Raw genomic sequence first — 20,162 nt, 5'->3', positions numbered from 1 at the left:
TATCATTTTCCGTCTAAATAGAAAAAAATAATAAAATATTCTGTATAAGTGGAAACAATTAATATATTTTTCTGTCTAAATAGAAAAAAATAATTATATTTTTCTGTCTAAATGGATAAAAGGAAAACAATTTTCTGTCTAAATGGAAAAAATAACTATTTTTCTTTCTGATTGGAAAAAATAATATATTTTTTGTCTAAATGGAAAAAATGTATATAATTTTCCGTCTAAATAGAAAAAAATAATATAATTTTCTGTCAAAATGGGAAAAAAATTATATATTTTTCTGTCTAAATGTAAAAAAATTATATATTTTTCTGTCGAAATGAAAAAAAGGAATGTATTTTTCTGTTTTTAAATAGAAAAAAGGAAAATATTTTTCTGTCTAAATGTAAAAAAAAGGAATATGTTTTTCTGTCTAAATGAAAAAAATAATATTTTTTCCATCTAAATAGAAAACAATTTAATATATTTTCTGTCTAAATGTAAAAAAGGAATATGTTTTTCTGTCTAAATGGAACAAATAACTATATCTTTCTTTCTAAATGGAAAAAATTATATATTTTCCCGTCTAAATAGAAAAAATCAAATATATTTTTCTGTCTAAATGGAAAAAAGGAATATAATTTTCCATCTAAATAGAAAAAATTAATATAATTTTCTGTTTTAATGGAAAAAATGAATATAATATTCTGTTTAAGTGGAAAAAATGAATATATATTTCTGTCTAAATAGAAAAAAAGAATTATATTTTTTTGTCTAAATGGAAAAAAGGAATATATTTTCTGTCTAAACGTAAAAAAAGAATATATTTTTTTGTCTAAACGTAAAAAAATAATATATTTTTCTGTCTAAATGGAAAAAAGGAATACACTTAGTAAGAAAAAATGTACTTGATTTTTTCCAGGCCGTATAAAATGAAGTGGGCTTGAGTGTGACACACATGACGTAAATGATTACGATTCCCCTTCTCACCGCCCCCTCCCACTCCCCCTTTAAAGGAGGACGAAGCTGGCGACGAGGACCACAGAAGAATGTTGCAGGAGACGATGGACGACTCGAGGAGCGCGGCAGCTTGTCCTGAAGCGGACGTCCAGGTGATGAAAAAAAACGCACCAAGCTGGTTTATATGTAGATGATCAATCATTTGTTTTATTTCAACATTCTTTGTGTTTTCTTGAAGTTGTAACTTGTGTCCATTGTGACTTAACAATTCTATTTCTTTATGAAAGATTCATGTTTCGTGCGTTTAAAAGCAACTTTAGTCTTCTGAGACGAGCTTGTTCAGCATTCTTGGAGGTCCAAGCCAGACTTGCATGTCAGAACTTGTCTTTAGTTTCCTGACTGGATGCCATGGTCTCACTTCTGCTGTCTTCTCCTGGAAGCCTGCAAGATATTCTATCAATGGTACAAATAATCACGTGTATTGCAGGTGGAGCCTGCGCCTTCTTCTGCTCTCGTCTCGGCCCTGCAAGACCACGTCAGCGTGCTCACTTTGGAAAACCAGCAGCTGGCGGCAAAACTCGAGGTAGCGTGAAAAAGTACTGACTGGAGGACGTTCATATCTTTCTTTTATTAACTTGTGCATGTAAGACGGGCAAAATATGTTTTAATGAAGAGGAGACTGAGGGCAACATGAAAAGAGGCCTTTAACACAAAATATATAAAGAATGTACCGCATTTTCCAGGACTATAGAGCACACCGGTATATAAGCCGCACCCACCAAGTTTTAGAAGAAAACTGTTCCCCATTTATTAGCCGCACCGGACTATAAGTCGCAGATATATACATTGTGAAATTAGTTATTTACACAGAAATGTTTTTTATTTACATACCTTCATTGTTTCCAAACGGTGTCCGTAACAGGGCAGTAAAACGGCTAATCAAACAAAACAGAAGTCATCGTCATGGACCCAAGAGCTGCGCAAGCTAGCTCTTCAATTAGCTAAACAGACTCAATAACTCCACGGTGACGTTTTTGGTGAATTTACAAAGGCATTTGTGAAACTGAAACAATACAAAAAGAATGCTATTGTAAGTGAATAATAGTAACACAGACACTTGTAAACATGTTAGCATATTAGCCAATGCTAACAACGCTAGCTTGATAACATTACCAGTACAATTATGCATGAAAACACTCCTACAGACATCACACACGGGACGCTTTAGTAAGTAAGAATTGTTTTAGTTACATTGTAAAACTTACAAACGTTTCTTGGAGTGATGAATGAAGAATCCATATGAGTATTATTATTATTATTTACATCTTTATTTACACCATTTACATATAGCACCAATTATTTTATTATTATTATTATCATAAATGATAAATGATAAATGGGTTATACTTGTATAGCGCTTTTCTACCTTCAAGGTACTCAAAGCGCTTTGACAGTATTTCCACATTCACCCATTCACACACACATTCACACACTGATGGCGGGAGCTGCCATGCAAGGCGCTAACCAGGAGCAAGGGTGAAGTGTCTTGCCCAAGGACACAACGGACGTGACTAGGATGGTAGAAGGTGGGGATTGAACCCCAGTAACCAGCAAACCTCCGATTGCTGGCCCGCCCACTCTACCAACTTCGCCACGCCGTCCCTAATTACTGAAAATATAATGTTTTATCATTATTTTTATATTTTGTCGTTGTTATTACTTTTATTATTATTATTATTATTATTATTATTATTATTATTATTATTATTATTATTATTATTATTATTATTATTATTTTTACTATTACAATAATAATAATAATAATTATTATGAATACCATTGTTATAATTATTAATATTACTATTATTATTATTACTAATATTATTGTTATTATTATTACTAATATTATTGTTGTTATTGTTATTTCTACTATTACTATTAATACCGTTATTATTGTAATAATGTTGTTATTATTACCGCTACTAGTATTATTATTATTATTATTACTATTGTTATTATTATTATTATTATTATTATTATTATTATTATTATTATTATTATTATCATTATTACTATTATTATTACTAATATTGTTATTATTATTATTACTAATATTATTGTTGTTATTGTTATTACTATTATTTCTATTGATACTATTCTTATTTTATTGATTTTATTATTATTATTACTGCTACTACTACTAATATTATTATTGGTACCATTATTATCAGTGTTAATATTAATAATATAATTATTACTATTATTATTATTATTATTATTATTATTACTAATATTATTGTTAGTATTGTTTTTGTTATTATTATTGTTATTATTATTATTACTAGTCACATCTGTATTTACACCAATTACATATAGCACCGATTATTATTATTATGTTTTATTATTATTACTACTATTATTATTACTATTATAATTATAATTATTATTACTATTACTAATATTGATATTATTATTATTTTATTGTTATTATTATTAATAATACCAATATTATTATTAGTCATTATTTTTATTATTACAATTATTATTATTAATGTTATTAATTTTATTACAAGTATTATTATTATTATTATTACTACTATTATTATTATTGTTATTATTATTTTTATTTTTATACGCGGAGTAGGTGGATGAAGGCCCTTTCTGGAGGACGATTGTTCAGCGGTGCTTCTTGTTCACAGACACTTTGGTCCCTGCAAGGAAGCGAGCAGCTGAAGGACAGCAGCCGTCCTCACAGCAGGACCTCCAACTCCTCCGTCCATTCCACGCGGGACCACGCAGAGCTCGCCGCAATGGTTCCGCCGGAGGACGAAGGGAGGAAGAAGAGTGGTGAGGAGATCTGGCTGCTAAGACAGATGCTGGACAGGGTCCAAGCCGAGCTGATGGAGAGCAGAGAGGAGAACTTCCGGCTTCAGGCTCAGCTGAAAGTTGGAGAGGAGGACGACAGAAGGAGCAAAGGAAAGGAGGAGGAGTTGCTGGAGAGCTTGGCAGAGCTTCAGGCCAAGCTGAGCGACACACAGAAGAGATACCACCATGCTGTGGAGGAGCTGAGAGGTCATGCGGAAGGAGCCGGAACGTCCTCGCTGGAGCAGGAAGTCCTACATCTGAAGGCACAGCTGCTCTGTGAGCAGCAGGACGCCGCTCAGCGTGTCGGAGAGCTGGAGGGGGAGCTGAAGAAGGCGGAGGAGCAGAGACGGGCGTTTGAGGAGCAAGAGCAGAGGATGGAGGAGACGTACAAGGAGGCGCAGGAGGAGATCAGCCTGCTGCAGGTAAGGAACTCTCACTCTCCGCTTACGTGAGCGCAACATCCTCGCTTCTTGCTGTCTCGGCTAGGAGGCCCTGCAAGGAACCGTCCCTGTGGAGGCGGCCGCCAAGGACTTCCAGGACATGAAGACGGAGCTCAACCAGGTCATTAGTGGCCTCCAGAGCCGCCTGGTGGAGCTGTCGCACTCCTACAGCCAAACCAGGGCGCAGCTGGGCGCCGCCCACAAGCAGCTGGAGGACGGCGACCGGCCCACGTCTCCTCCCTCGCAACAGGAGGACCTGGCCGGCAGGCTGGAGGAGCTGCAGACGCTGCTGGCGGACACGCAGGACAAGCACGCTGAAGCTCTGGAGGAGATCTCACAGCTGAGGATGGAAGCCGAGGTTCAGGTGCAGAGCTCCGTGTCCCTTGGCGACCACACGCGGGTGATGTCGTCTCTGGGGAACGCCGTCAAGGAGCTGGAGAGCCAATCGGAAGCTCTAAAGGCGCAGCTCCACCAGAAGACCTTGCAGGTGGACGCTCTGCAGAACAGGTGAGCGAGGGAAGCCAGCGCCCGAAAGGTGTTCTTAGGTGTAAACATGTGTTGTTGTTGTCATCCTCCAGGCTGGAGGCCGACAAACACTTGGAGGACGTCATCTCCTTGGAGGAGCACAATAAGATTGGAGAGCAGCTTGAGGGCCAAGTGAGCCACCTGACGCAGCTCCTCCAGGAGGCCCTCAGGAAGCAGGATGAGATGGCGCTGGAGGCTGCAGATGCCTGGCAGAAGGTGAGGAGCTGCTTGTTGTTGCAGGAACTCATCAATGTCAAGTGTGATCCTTATTACTATCATTAGCATTATTATTACTATCATTATTATTATCTTTTTATAATTATTATTATTATCATTATTATTACTATAATTATCATTATTGTTATTACCATTATTATTTCTATCGTTATTATAATATTTTGTATCATCAGTATTTGTAATATTATTATTATCGTTATTATTACTATAATTATTATTATTATTATCCTTATTATCATAATTATTATTATTATCATCATACATCATCATTATTATTATAATTATTATTACTATTATTACTATCACTATTATTATCTTTTGTATCATAATTATTATTACTATAATTATCTTTTGTAACATCATCATTATTATCATTATTATTACTATCATATTATCATAATTTTTATCATTATTAGTATCATTATCTTTATGATTAGTATTATTATTACTATCATCATTATTACAATTTTTTTTCATTATTATTATCATTATTATTTTTATTATCATTATTATTACTATCATTATTATTATCTTCTGTATCATCATCATTATTATCATCATTATTATTACTATAATTATTATTATTATTATCATTATAATCATTATTATCATTAGGACTATCATTACATTATTACTATTTTAATTATTATTAATATTATTATTATTATTATTTATAATACTATATTATTATTACTTATATTATTATATCATTATTTTCACTATTACTGCATGTATGAATGAGATTGATGTGAGGTGATTTGTCCAAAAAGGGGCGGGACTACAGAGCGGAGCGGGACGTCCTGCAGGAGCAGCTGACGTCCACTGAGAAGGACAAGCAGAGTTTGAGTGACAGCTTGCGTGCGTCCCAGGATGCAATTCTTCAGCTCAAAGTTGTGGTGGAGAAACATGTGGCCTCTGAGCGTGACAAGAACAAGCGGGTGGGTCACCTGCTCTTCTTCTTCTTCTTCTACTACTTCTTCTTTTTCTTTTTCTTTTTCTTTTTCTTTTTCTTTTTCTTTTTTTTCTTCTTCTTCTTCTTCTTCTTCTTCTTCTTCTTCTTCTTCTTCTTCTTCTTCTTCTTCTTCTTCTTCTCTTCCTTTTTCTTCTTCTCCTCCTCCTCCTTCTTCTTCTTCTTCTTTTTCTTCTTTTTCTTCTTCTTCTTTTTCTTCTTTTTCTTCTTCTTCTTTCTTCTTCTTCATCTTTTTCTTCTTCTTCTCTCTTCAGCTTCTCCTTCTTGTCCTCCTCTTCTTCCTCCTCCTTCTTCTCTCTTCTCCTCTTCCTCCTCTTTCTCCTTCTTCTTTTTGTTCTTCTTCTCCTTCTCCTTCTTCTTCTTCTTCTTCTTTTGCTTCTTCTTCTCTTTTCTCTCTTCTCTTTTCTCCTCCTCCTCGTCCATCTTCTTCTCCTCCTCCTCCTTCTTCTTCTTCTTCTTCTTCTTCTTCTTCTTCTTCTTCTTCTTCTCTATTCTCATCCTCCTCCTCCTTCTTCTTTTCTTCTCCTCCTCCTTCTTCTTCTTCTTCTTCTTCTTCTTCTTCTTCTTCTTCTTCTTCTTCTTCTTCTTCTTCTTCTTCTTCTTCTTCTTCTTCTTCTTCTTCTTCTTCTTCTTCTCCTCCTCCTCTTCTTTCTTCTTCTCTATTCTCATCCTCCTCCTTCTTGTTCTTCTTCTTCTCCTCCTTTTCCTCCTCCTTCTTATTTCTTCTCCTCCATCTTCATCTTCTCCTTCTCCTTCTCCTTCTTTTTCTTTTTCTTCTTCTTTTTCTTCTTCTCTCTTCAGCTTCTCCGTCTTATTCTCCTCCTCCACCTCTTTATCCTTCTTCTTCTCCTCCTTCTTTTTCTTCTTCTTCTTCTTTTCCTTTTTTTCTTTCTTCTTCTTCTTCTTCTTCTTCTTCTTCTTCTTTCTTCTTCTTCTTCTCTCTTCAGCTCCTCCTTCTTCTCCTCCTCCTCCTCCTCCTCCTCTTCCTCCTCCTCCTTCTTCTCTCTTCTCCTCCTCATCCACCTCTTTCTCCTTCTTCTTCTTCTTTTTGTTCTCCTTCTTCTTCTTCTTCTTCTTCTTCTTCTTTTTCTTCTTCTTCTTTTCCTTCTTCTTCTTCCTTTCCTCCTTCTCCTTCTCCTTCTCCTTCATCTTCTTCTTCTTCTTCTTCTCCTTCCTCTGAGCGTGACAAGAACAAGCGGGTGTGTCACCAGCTCTTCTTCTTCTTCTTCTTCTTCTTCTTCTTCTCTCTTCAGCTCCTCCTTTTTCTTCTTCTTCTCCTCCTCCTTCTCCTCCTCCTCCTCTTTCTTCTTCTCCTCCTCCTCCTCCACCTCTTTCTCCTTCTTCTTCTTCTACACCTTCTTTTTCTTCTTCTTCTGTTTCTTCTTTTTTTTCTTCTTGTTCATCTTCTTGTTCATCTTCTTGTTCTTCTTTTTCTCCTTCTCCTTCTCCTTCTCCTTCTCCTTCTTCTTCTTCTTCTTCTTCTCCACTTCTCCCCTCTCCTCCTCTGGTGTCGTGAAAGAAGGTCGTTCAAAGGCGTGTCGTTTGTCCCGCAGATAGACGACCTCTCCCGGGAAGTCAACAAGCTGAAGGACGCCTTAAACAGCCTATCACAGCTTTCCTACAGCTCGGCCCCGCCCACCAAGAGGCAGCAGCTGGAGAACATGCAGCAGCAAGTCAAACATCTGCAGTACCAACTGGCCGTAAGACCTTCACATATCCACACATGCACGTCACAGCAGACCTTACTAATTACCGTCCATTTCTAGGCCTTGACATGAAAACTGGGACAGATGCTATCACGTTAGCTCATACTAAAGAGCTTCGTCGATGTATTGTCGTGGAGATAAAAGTCACTGTGAATGTCCATTTCGCCTTCTCGACTCTCATTTTCAAGAGGATATAGTATCCGAGGTGGTTTAAAATACAAATCCGTGATCCACAATAGAAAAAGGACAGAGTGTGGAATCCAATGAGCCAGCTTGTACCTAAGTTACGGTCAGAGCGAAAAAAGATATCTCTTGAACTGCATTCTAGTCCGTCACTCTAACGTTCCTCATCCACGAATCTTTCATCCTCGCTCAAACTAATGGGGTAATCGTCGCTTTCTCGGTCCGAATATCTCTTGCTCCATTGTAAACAATGGGGAATTGTGAGCAGCACTACCGCTTGTGACGTCACGCTACTTCCGGTAGGGGCAAGGTTTTTTTTTATCAGCGCGCAAATGTTGCAAACTTTATCGTCGATTTTCTCTACTAAATCCTTTCAGCAAAAATATGGCAATATCGCAAAATGATCAAGTATGACACATAGAATGGATCTGCTATTCCCGTTTAAATTAAAAAAAATCCTTTCAGTAGGCCTTTAATACACCTGAATGTGGCACATGGCCGTGGCAAAATCATAGCCGCCACAGCTAGGAAAGAAGTGTTTTTTTATTGAACTTTTTAACTTTTATTGCCAATCTTAACTTTTATTGCCAATCTTAGGATAACAAACAGCTCTTGAGGCACAGGCAGTGTGTTGGTTGTCTTAAAGACAGGTGTTGTGTTAAGGACAGGTGTTGTGTTACGGACAGGTGTTGTGTTAAGGACAGGTGTTGTCTTAAAGACAGGTGTTGTGTTAAAGACAGGTGTTATGTGTTTGTGCAGGAGTCCAAGAAGCAGCACCATGACATCGTGTCAGTCTACAGGATGCACCTTCTGTACGCCGTGCAGGTACTAAAGTGGCACGTTGTCTTCTTCTACTTCTCCTCGCAACAAGGTGTAGTCTGGACTGCAGACTCTGAGGGTGGTGTTTGTGTTCAGGGTCAGATGGACGAGGACGTGCAGAAAGCCTTGAAGCAGATCCTCATCATGTGCAAGAAGATGCCAAAGCAGAGCAAGGATGCTTGTTGATGCCACGCACACAAAAACACAACAGTTGCAGCGTTTTCGTTGTGTACTTGGAAGTCTTGGACCGTGGAGAGAGGAGAGAGGACTTCCTCCTGGACTCTTGGGAACGCAGCACAATATGCAATCATCGTAAATGAACAATTGTGGTCATGCTGTGACATCAAATGTACTTGAGGATTTCTTCTGGTGCCATCTTGGCCATATTTGCATACTGTGCTAAACATGTCTTTGTCCCAGTTACTGTAACACAACCAGGAGTTACTGTAACACAACCAGGAGTTACTGTAACACAACCAGGAGTTACTGTAACACAACCAGGAGTTACTGTAACACAACCAGGAGTTACTGTAACACAACCAGGAGTTTCTATGCTGGAATGTTCTTGTTGCGCCTTGTAAAAAATGCACTATGTTGACCCCTGAACTTCTTGTTTGGACTATTATTCCTATTTAAGACCATAACTTAACTTGTTGTTTGGACTATTATTCCTATTTAGGACAATAACTTAACTTGTTGTTTGGACTATTATTCCTATTTAAGACCATAACTTAACTTGTTGTTTGGACTATTATTCCTATTTAGGACAATAACTTAACTTGTTGTTTGGACTATTATTCCTATTTAGGACAATAACTTAACTTGTTGTTTGGACTATTATTCCTATTTAGGACAATAACTTAACTTGTTGTTTGGACTATTATTCCTATTTAGGACAATAACTTGTTGTTTGGACTATTATTCATATTTAGGACAATGACTTAACTTGTTGTTTGGGCTATTATTCCTATTTAGGACAATAACTTAACTTGTTGTTTGGACTATTATTCCTATTTAGGACAATGACTTAACATGTTGTTTGGACTATTATTCCTATTCAAGACCATAACTTAACTTGTTGTTTGGACTATTATTCCTATTTAGGACAATAACTTAACTTGTTTGGACTATTATTCCTATTTAGGACAATAACTTAACTTGTTGTTTGGACTATTATTCCTATTTAGGACAATAACTTGTTGTTTGGACTATTATTCCTATTTAGGACAATAACTTGTTGTTTGGACTATTATTCCTATTTAGGACAAAAGCTTAACTTGTTGTTTGGACTATTATTCCTATTTAGGATAATAACTTGTTGTTTGGACTATTATTCCTATTTAGGACAATCACTTAACTTGTTTGGACTATTATTCCTATTTAGGACAATAACTTAACTTGTTGTTTGGACTATTATTCCTATTTAGGACAATAACTTGTTGTTTGGACTATTGTTCCTATTTAGGACAATAACTTGTTGTTTGGACTATTATTCCTATTTAGGACAATAACTTAACTTGTTGTTTGGACTATTATTCCTACTTAGGACAATAACTTAACTTGTTGTTTGGACTATTATTCCTATTTAGGACAATAACTTAACTTGTTGTTTGGACTATTATTCCTATTTAGGACAATAAATTAACTTGTTGTTTGGACTATTATTCATATTTAGGATAATAACTTGTTTGGACTATTATTCCTATTTAGGACAATAACTTAACTTGTTGTTTGGGCTATGATTCCTATTTAGGACAATAACTTGTTGTTTGGACTATTATTCCTATTTAGGACAATCACTTAACTTGTTTGGACTATTATTCCTATTTAGGACAATCACTTGTTGTTTGGACTATTATTCCTATTTAGGATAATAACTTAACTTGTTGTTTGTTTGGACTATTATTCCTATTTAGGACCAGAACTTAACTTGTTTGGACTATTATTCCTATTTAGGATAATAACTTAACTTGTTGTTTGTTTGGACTATTATTCTTATTTAGGATAATAACTTAACTTGTTGTTTGTTTGGACTATTATTCCTATTTAGGACCAGAACTTAACTTGTTTGGACTATTATTCCTATTTAGGATAATAACTTAACTTGTTTGTTTGGACTATTATTCCTATTTAGGACCAGAACTTAACTTGTTTGGGCTATTATTCCTATTTAGGACAATAACTTAACTTGTTTGGACTATTATTCCTAATTAGGACAATAACTTGTTATTTGGACTATTATTCCTATTTAGGACAATAACTTGTTGTTTGGACTATTTTTCTTATTTAGGACAATGACTTGTTTGGATTATTTTCCTATTCAGGACAATAATTGAACTTGTTGTTTTGACTATTTCTTATTTAGGACAATAACTCAACTTGTTTGGACTATTATTCCTATTTAGGACAATAAGTTATTGTTTGGACTAGTATTCCTATTTAAGATAATACTTTTACTTGTTTGGACTATTGTTCTTATTTAGGACAATAACTCAACTTGTTTGGACTATTATTGCTATTTAGGACAATGACTTGTTTGGACTATTATTCCTCTTTAGAAACAATAACTTGCTGTTTGGATTATTATTCCTATTTAGGATAATAACTTAACTTGTTGTTTGTTTGGACTATTATTCCTATTCAGGAAAATAATTTAACTTGTTGTTTGGACTATTATTCCTATTTAGGACAATAACTCAACCTGTTTGGACTATTATTCCTATTTAGGATAATAATTTAACTTGTTGTTTGGACTATTATTCCTATTTAGGACAATAACTCAACCTGTTTGGACTATTATTCCTATTTAGGATAATAACTTAACTTGTTGTTTGTTTGGACTATTATTCCTATTCAGGTCAATAATTTTATTTGTTTGAACTATTATTCCTATTTAGGACAATAACTTGTTGTTTGGACTATTATTCCTATTTAGGACAATAACTTAACTTGTTTGGACTATTATTCATATTTAGGACAATGACTTAACTTGTTTGGACTATTATTCCTATTTAGGATAATAACTTAACTTGTTGTTTGTTTGGACTATTATTCCTATTTAGGACCAGAACTTAACTTGTTTGGACTATTATTCCTATTTAGGACAATAACTTAACTTGTTTGGACTATTATTCCTAATTAGGACAATAACTTGTTATTTGGACTATTATTCCTATTTAGGACAATAACTTGTTGTTTGGACTATTATTCATATTTAGGACAATAGCTTAACTTGTTTTTTGGACTATTTTTCTTATTTAGGACAATGGCTTGTTTGGATTATTTTCCTATTCAGGACAATAATTGAACTTGTTGTTTTGACTATTTCTTATTTAGGACAATAACTCAAGTTGTTTGGACTATTATTCCTATTTAGGACAATAACTTATTGTTTGGACTAGTATTACTATTTAAGATAATACTTTTACTTGTTTGGACTATTATTCTTATTTAGGACAATAACTCAACTTGTTTGGACTATTGTTGCTATTTAGGACAATGACTTAACTTGTTGTTTGGACTATTATTCCCATTTAGAAACAATAACTTGCTGTTTGGATTATTATTCCTATTTAGAATAATAACTTAACTTGTTGTTTGTTTGGACTATTATTCCTATTCAGGAAAATAATTTAACTTGTTGTTTGGACTATTATTCCTATTTAGGACAATAACTCAACCTGTTTGGACTATTATTCCTATTTAGGATGATAATTTAACTTGTTGTTTGGACTATTATTCCTATTTAGGACAATAACTCAACCTGTTTGGACTATTATTCCAATTTAGGACAATAACTCAACCTGTTTGGACTATTATTCCTATTTAGGATGACAATTTAACTTGTTGTTTGGACTATTATTCCTATTTAGGACAATAACTCAACCTGTTTGGACTATTATTCCTATTTAGGATAATAACTTAACTTGTTGTTTGTTTGAACTATTATTCCTATTCAGGTCAATAATTTAACTTGTTGTTTGGAATATTAATTCCTATTTAGGACCAGAACTTAACTTGTTTGGACAATTATTCCTATTTAGGACAATAACTTAATTTGTTTGAACTATTATTCCTATTTAGGACAATAACTTGTTGTTTGGACTATTATTCCTATTTAGGACAATAACTTAACTTGTTGTTTGGACTATTATTCCTAATTTGGACAATAACGGTCTAAACGAGCAGCATGTTGCCAAGAAATAAACTTTTGTCATTCAGTTTGCAGCACTTTCAAGTTCCTCATGAAGAGTTCACTCCTCTTTGCCTTGGGACTGTGCCAGGAGCCAAAAACCCCACGTATCTTTTTGGAGAGTCGACTGTTAGTAAGCATGACGTCTGCCTGATTCAACCCCAAACATTTCTCATGTTTTGCTCAGGAAATGTTTTAAGTGAATTACACACAACTTTGATTAATATTCATGTTTTTTTTTCCTGTGCACGTTATCCAGCTCAAGTATTTTCTATTTCAAGGATAAAACTCATTTGTGTTGTGTTTTACTAAAGGCCAGCAGTTTTGTACAGACGAACAATTGCAACTTTCCCCTCATGAATAAACTTTAAAACTAAAAACACTTTTAAAATAATGTTCTAACAATTCATGTCTGAACGGATGTCATGCCAAAAGGTCTACTACTGTGACTGTTGTGTAAATATCTCATCATTTCCACTCTTTATCTCATAATCATGACTTTTATTTGCATAATCATTACTTTGTATCGCATAATCATGACTTATTTGCATAATCATGACTTTTTATCGCATAATCATGACTTTTTATCTCATAATCATGACTTTTTTTTATCTCATAATCATGACTTTTTAATCTCATAATCACAACTTTTTTATCTCATAATCATGATTTTTATTTGCATAATCATGACTTTTTTTAAAATCTCATAATCATGACTTTTAATTGCATAATCATGACTTTTTATCTCATAATCATAACTTTTTTTTTAATTTTTTATCTCATAATGACTTTTCAATCTCATAATCATGATTTATTATCTCATAATCATGACTTTTATTTGCATAATCATGACTTTTTATTGCATAATCATGACTTTTAATCGCATAATCATGACTTTTTATCTCATAATCATGATTTTTGTACATCTCATAATCACGGTTTATTATCTCATAATCATGACTTTTTAATCTCATAACCATGACTTTTAAAAAAACAACAACTCATAATCATAATTTTGAATTGCATAATCATGACTTTTTATTTAATAATCATGACTTTTTTTTAAAAAGTCTCTCGCATGGCAGTTCCCTCCATCAGTGTGTGAATGCGTGTGTGAATGGGTGAATGTGGAAATACTGTCAAAGCGCTTTGTTTACCTTGAAGGTAGAAAAGCGCTATACAAGTATAACCCATTTATCATTTATTTATATATCATTTTTAAAAAATCTCATAATCATGACTTTTTCATCTCATAATCATTACTTTTTAAAATCTCATAATCATGACTTTTTATCACATAATTATGACTTTTTATCTCATAATCATGACTTTTAATCGCATAATCGTGACTTTTAATCGCATAATCGTGACTTAAAAAAAATAATCTCATACTCATGACTTTTTCATCTCAAAATCATTACTTCCATCTATTTCCTACCGCTTGCCCCTTTTTTTAAAATCTCATAATCATGACTTTTTATGTCATAATTATGACTTTTTATCTCATAATTATGACTTTTTATCTCATAATCATTACTTTTTAACTCTTAATCGTGAATTGTTCTCATAATCATGACATATAATCGCATAATTGTGACTTTTAAAAATAACTCATAATCATGACTTTTTTCTATCTCATGATAATGCATTTTTTAATCTCATAATCATGATTTATTATCTCATAATCATGACTTTTTATCTCATAATCATGATTTTGTATCTCATATTTATGAGTTTGCTATCTTGAGTCATAATGACCGTCACGACTAAGAAGTTGTTATGCCCCCTAATGACCACGAGATGTCGTCTTTTCCATGTCTGTGCTCGTCAAAGCATTGTTTGCAATTATAATCATCGATTAAAGCATCATGACGTCATTGACGTCATATGCACGCATATATATTGTAAGATTGTCGATGAAGTACACGGTTTTGATCAAGTAAACGTGATCATTTCACAGCCCCCTGCGAAATAAGGCTGCTGTTTGCTGATTGGACAAACGTTCCCCCGCCTTAGCTGGCCAATCAGCGAGCAGCACAAGTGTATAAATAAGCTGCTCGTCATTTGGTCCTGCATACTGCATCCTGCAACTACCTTAGTGAAAATACCATGTCTGGACGTGGCAAAACCGGTGGAAAGACCCGCGCTAAGGCCAAGACCAGGTCATCCCGGGCAGGACTCCAGTTCCCGGTGGGTCGTGTCCACAGGCTGCTCCGCAAGGGCAACTACGGCGAGCGTATCGGCGCCGGTGCTCCCGTGTACATGGCGGCCGTGCTGGAGTACCTGACCGCCGAGATTCTGGAGTTGGCGGGGAACGCAGCCCGCGACAACAAGAAGTCTAGGATCATTCCCCGCCATCTGCAGCTCGCCGTCCGCAACGACGAGGAGCTCAACAAACTCCTGGGAGGCGTCACCATCGCCCAGGGCGGCGTGTTGCCCAACATCCAGGCGGTGCTGCTCCCTAAGAAGACCGAGAAGGCCTCCAAGAAGTAAATTGATGACCGGCAACAATATCACAAAAGGCTCTTTTAAGAGCCACACAACTGTTCTTTGAGTCAATCATCCTCATCAAATATGTCAAATCACACTATACTAATACAATTAATATATACATTAAGATTGTCGTTATAATCATCATTTTTATTTGTTCTCTTACAAAAAGTTCTCCTGTCACTCAATATAATTGATGAATGTATACAATTTATTATAATACAGTATCTAGTGAGCCAAAATGAGATTACTTGACTTCAGATATTATATTTCATTTATTAGTAGGAGTTAACAAATGTGACCTTTGAACTTGTGTATGTCCAGCACCCCCCCGCGACCCATAAGAGACAAGCGGTATGAAATGGATGGATGGAGTCTATAAAGAAGTCATGACACTCTTAATGATAATAGATTAGATTTATAAAGCGATTTTCTATTTCACTAGATGCTCAAAGCGTTCACTCCACATTCACACTTAAAAGTGTTATATAGTTATATAAGACACATTTAAGACAATTATGTATGATATAACAGGTTAGCATCTGTATTTAATCTCATATTGAGGAAATATTTCACAAGTTTTATACATTTTTCTTTAAAAGAGAGAAGATACAATTGTGTGTTTGGTGAAAACAGGAAGGGCTGCACTGGTGACGCCCCCTGTCCTCTCTCACGTCCGCAGTTTTCTCATAAAGCCCACTACAAACTGACTCAGCCATCATTCTACTTGGTAGATTGTCACAAAACCTTCGTTAATCATGTCAGGAAGAGGAAAGGGAGGTAAAGGTTTGGGCAAAGGAGGCGCCAAGCGTCACCGCAAAGTCCTCCGTGATAACATCCAGGGTATCACTAAGCCCGCCATCCGCCGCCTGGCTCGCCGCGGTGGAGTCAAGCGTATCTCCGGCCTCATCTACGAGGAGACTCGCGGAGTGCTCAAAGTGTTCCTGGAGAACACACAGTGGGTGTGGCATGGATGATTGTTTGGCGCCCAATAAAAGACTTGATGGAGGATTCTTCAGTCAGCAGACACACCTCTTCTAACAGTCAATGATCCTTTGATATCAATATGTATCGCTCAGATTTTGAGCCATCCACTTCCACATCTCATCTATAGAAAATGGATGGATGCATGATTAGGAAACAAATCAATGTATCATCCTGTATATGATACTATTTGAAGTGAGTCATGTACAACATGCCCACTCTGATGCAGATCAAATGTTAGGTTGGTATCAGCAATATCAATACTGTAAGCAAATATACTTGTCATACCACAATTTATTTCTCCCAGTCGGATACAGGTCAAATTCAGACTGCTATCAGTTATATCTGTTACCGACAATTTGTGCAACATAGTGGTGTGTGATACCACCACCGATTTTGTTCTTTCTGACACCGAGTAAAATTCAGGCTGGTATCGGCAGTAGCGTTCCAATACCGATACTTTATGCAATTACAGCTAATGTGTGTGTGGTCAAATGTTAAGTGTATTTCAAATGTTGCTGCTCTCGGGGAATCGTCCTCAAACGATATCAAATCACAGGGATAAACAAATCATACCGTTGTTCAATCTCATTTCACCAAACAAACAAAGGTCCTTTTCAGGGCCACACACCTCTAACAGTCAATGATTCTTTGATATCAATATGTATCGCTCAGATTTTAAGGCGTGCACTTCCACATCTCCTCGATAGGGGTCACAATTTCAATTTATTGTGAGTAGGAAACATAAATCTAATGAATAATACTGCAGATGTCAGTAATTGAAGTGAGTCATATACAACATGCCCACTCTGATACAGATTAAACATTAGGTTGATATTAGTAATATCAATACTTTAAGCAAATATACTTTTCATACCACAATTTTTTTCTCCCAATCTGATACAGGTCAAATTCAGCCTGTTATCAGTTATATCTGTTACCCACAATTTGTGCAACTACAACTGACTGATACAGAGTAAAATTCAGGCTGGTATCGGCAGTAGTGTTCCAATACCGATACATTATGCGAATATAGCTGATGTGTGTGTGTGGTCAAATGTTACAAAGTGTATTTCAAATGTTGCTGCTCTCGGGGAATCGTCCTCAAACGATATCAAATCACAGGGATAAACACATCATAGCGTGGTTCAATCTCATTTCACCAAACAAACAACCACACACCTCTTCTAACAGTCAATGATCCTTTGATATCAATATGTATTGCTCAGATTTTAAGACATGCACTTCCACATGTCACCGACAGAGGTCACAAATTCTTTGTTATTGTAATACGGAAACATACATCTAATGAATGATCCCGTATGAAACATGTTACTAATTGAAGTGATTAATATACATTATGCCCACTCTGATACAGATTCAAAATCAGATTATTAGCGATTTTTAATCCTACAATTACGATTTTTTTAATCCCATAATCGGGATGTTTTAATTGAGGTGATCTCATTATTATGAGATATTGTTATGCCTCCTAATGGCCACGAGATGTCGTCATTTCCCATGTGTTGAATGCTTGTGCTCATCCAAGCATTATTTGTGTTTATAATCATCGTTTTAACGCGTCATGACGTCATACATGTGCAAAATTGGTATTCTTCTACATCCCACGTCATTGCCCTTCCGCAACTCACCGACAGAGGGAGCAATTTGTCTTATATGTCATTGTTAATATGTCAAAAATGAATCACTCAGTTTGGATTGATGTGCGATACAACTGATTAATCTACCCATCTTGTTATCGGTGATACTGGTACTTTATGCAAATATAGCTGTGTCCAAATACTGTTTATTGTCTGATCCGATACAGGTGAAATTCTGCCTAGTATCAGCTATATACCGATGTGATATTAGGGGTGTGCATCTCTACCGTAAATGGCCATCTGATATGAATCTAGACACGATACGATTCACTAACGATACTTTTTCAAATATTACCATTTGATGCAGATGGTGAATTTTTTTTTTTTCGTGTCACGTGGTTACATTTTTTAAATAGACGCAAACAAAACTGGCATATCCTGTATGAGTTATGAACAAAGAGTAGAACTTGCAATCCACAAACTTTAGGAAAAGAAGATGTAAACAAAACACTTTTGGCTAGCAGCTAATGACTGTTTGCTCAGCTAGCAACAATGAAATAGAAAGAAAAGCAATCTGCATCAAGTATCAAAATCAGAAAAAAAAATTCAGTCTAAGCCTCGGTCCGTGGACTAGGGAAAAAAAACCTCATAGCCATAGCACACACAAACATGTGTGTAAGAGGGAAACATCAAAGAACACTAAGGACATTAAAGACATTAAAAGAGCAGAGATGATGCAAACTTCGACTTCCTCTTTTTATTGTCATTCAAATTTGAACTTTACAGTACAGATACACACAGCCACAAAAGTAAAACAACAACAAAAAAACCATATACACTGTGGTGGCCTCTGCGGTGTTCCACGCCATCGACTGCTGGGGTGGGGGGAGAATGGCCAGAGATAGGAGCAGACCCAACAAAGCAACCAAGAGACCTGACTCCAAACCACCCTCGGCCGCCTACCAACTCTCTGCCAGTGTCCAGTCCGCATGGATGAGCGAGAATACGTCCAAGGAGACAGAGGCGTCCGATATAAGTAGAGATGTTTTAACACCACAATAGTCCAACTAAAGTATTAAGGTCCTCATTTTATCATTGGCCCTGTGATGAGGTGGCAACTTGTCCGGGGGTGTGCCCCGCCTTGTGCCCGAGTGCAGCTGAGATTGGCTGGATATACATATATATATATATATATATATATATATATATATATATATATATATATATATATATATATATATATATATATATATACATATATATATATATATATATATATATATATATATATATATATATATATATATATATAAGAATGCCCGAAGTATCAATATTTTCATTTGAGAATCAATATTAGAGCATAAAGATCTGGCATCACTATCTCACGCTTGTGATCTACTTCAAAGTATCCAAAGACATGTCACCGAGCGCGGCCACCGCTGCTGCTCACTGCTCCCCTCACCTACCAGGCGGTGGAACAAGGGGATGGGTCAAATGCAGAGGTTAATTTCATCACACCTAGTGTGTGTGTGTGTGTGACTATCAGTGGTAATTTAACTTTAATCTATTGTTCACAAACCTTATGAGACGAGAACACATTTTTTTATGCATTCTAAATCGTAAATAAATGTTAGCAAAAGTCGGCCAACGGAGCTAATGATAGTCGCTCTATTCTACTGATAAAGTGCTCAAATAACATCCAGGTTACATACAATTATATATTTTTTAACCCAGATTCACTTTTCGGGTTTATTATTCAAGGGTGGTAGTTAAAGCGTACACATGCCAGTTAGGGTAGTATAATTTTGTACTCACGTTTTTAACGTAGTTTATACTTGTTTTTATTCTGACTTTTGTGTATTTCGTATATTGCCATACTTTTTTTTTTAGATGGGAAATTTCAATCCAGCACAATCACATAATCACGACTAAAAAAAAAAATCTCAATCATGACTTTTTAATCTCAAAATCATGATTTATTATCTCATAATCATGCTTTTTTAATCTCATAATCATGCTTTTTCAATCTCATAATCATGACTTTTTTAAATCTCATAATCATGAATTTAAAATCTCATAATCATGCCTTTTTATCTCATAATCATGAATTTAAAATCTCATAATCATGCCTTTTTTATCTCATAATCATGCCCTTTGAATCTCAGAATCATGACTTTTTAATCACATGGTCATGCCTTTTTAACC

The 20,162-nt window shown here is 35.5% G+C and overlaps 3 protein-coding genes across 5 annotated transcripts in view; all 3 read left to right on the top strand.

Annotated features, from left to right (window-relative positions):
• LOC133655174 (ankycorbin-like) overlaps positions 1 to 9,353 on the top strand; it is a 63,256-nt gene extending 53,903 nt beyond the window's left edge. For all 3 annotated transcript variants that reach the window (XM_062055118.1, XM_062055119.1, XM_062055120.1), the window contains exons 14-22: positions 1,002 to 1,097; positions 1,433 to 1,528; positions 3,645 to 4,232; positions 4,297 to 4,757; positions 4,829 to 4,991; positions 5,783 to 5,950; positions 7,536 to 7,682; positions 8,631 to 8,696; positions 8,787 to 9,353. In XM_062055118.1, the coding sequence (XP_061911102.1) occupies positions 1,002 to 1,097; positions 1,433 to 1,528; positions 3,645 to 4,232; positions 4,297 to 4,757; positions 4,829 to 4,991; positions 5,783 to 5,950; positions 7,536 to 7,682; positions 8,631 to 8,696; positions 8,787 to 8,876 (1,875 nt within the window). In that variant the 3' untranslated portion in view covers positions 8,877 to 9,353. The remainder of the gene's footprint in view (positions 1 to 1,001; positions 1,098 to 1,432; positions 1,529 to 3,644; positions 4,233 to 4,296; positions 4,758 to 4,828; positions 4,992 to 5,782; positions 5,951 to 7,535; positions 7,683 to 8,630; positions 8,697 to 8,786) is intronic.
• A 5,599-nt stretch (positions 9,354 to 14,952) lies between these two features.
• Positions 14,953 to 15,474, top strand: LOC133656201 (histone H2A-like). Its single transcript, XM_062057111.1, has one exon. It carries the CDS (start codon positions 14,992 to 14,994, stop codon positions 15,373 to 15,375), a length of 384 nt encoding a protein of 127 aa, XP_061913095.1. The 5' UTR covers positions 14,953 to 14,991; the 3' UTR covers positions 15,376 to 15,474.
• Positions 15,475 to 16,130: 656 nt separating this feature from the next.
• Positions 16,131 to 16,349, top strand: LOC133656422 (histone H4 type VIII-like). Its single transcript, XM_062057502.1, has one exon. The coding sequence runs from the start codon at positions 16,131 to 16,133 to the stop codon at positions 16,347 to 16,349; it is 219 nt and encodes a 72-aa protein (XP_061913486.1).
• Positions 16,350 to 20,162: the final 3,813 nt, after the last annotated feature.

The sequence above is a fragment of the Entelurus aequoreus genome, linkage group LG08, assembly GCF_033978785.1.
Source record: "Entelurus aequoreus isolate RoL-2023_Sb linkage group LG08, RoL_Eaeq_v1.1, whole genome shotgun sequence".
In the NCBI taxonomy this organism is placed as follows: Eukaryota; Metazoa; Chordata; class Actinopteri; order Syngnathiformes; family Syngnathidae; genus Entelurus; species Entelurus aequoreus.
Note: the sequence above shows the minus strand (reverse complement) of the source record. Positions and strands in the feature narration are given on the sequence as shown.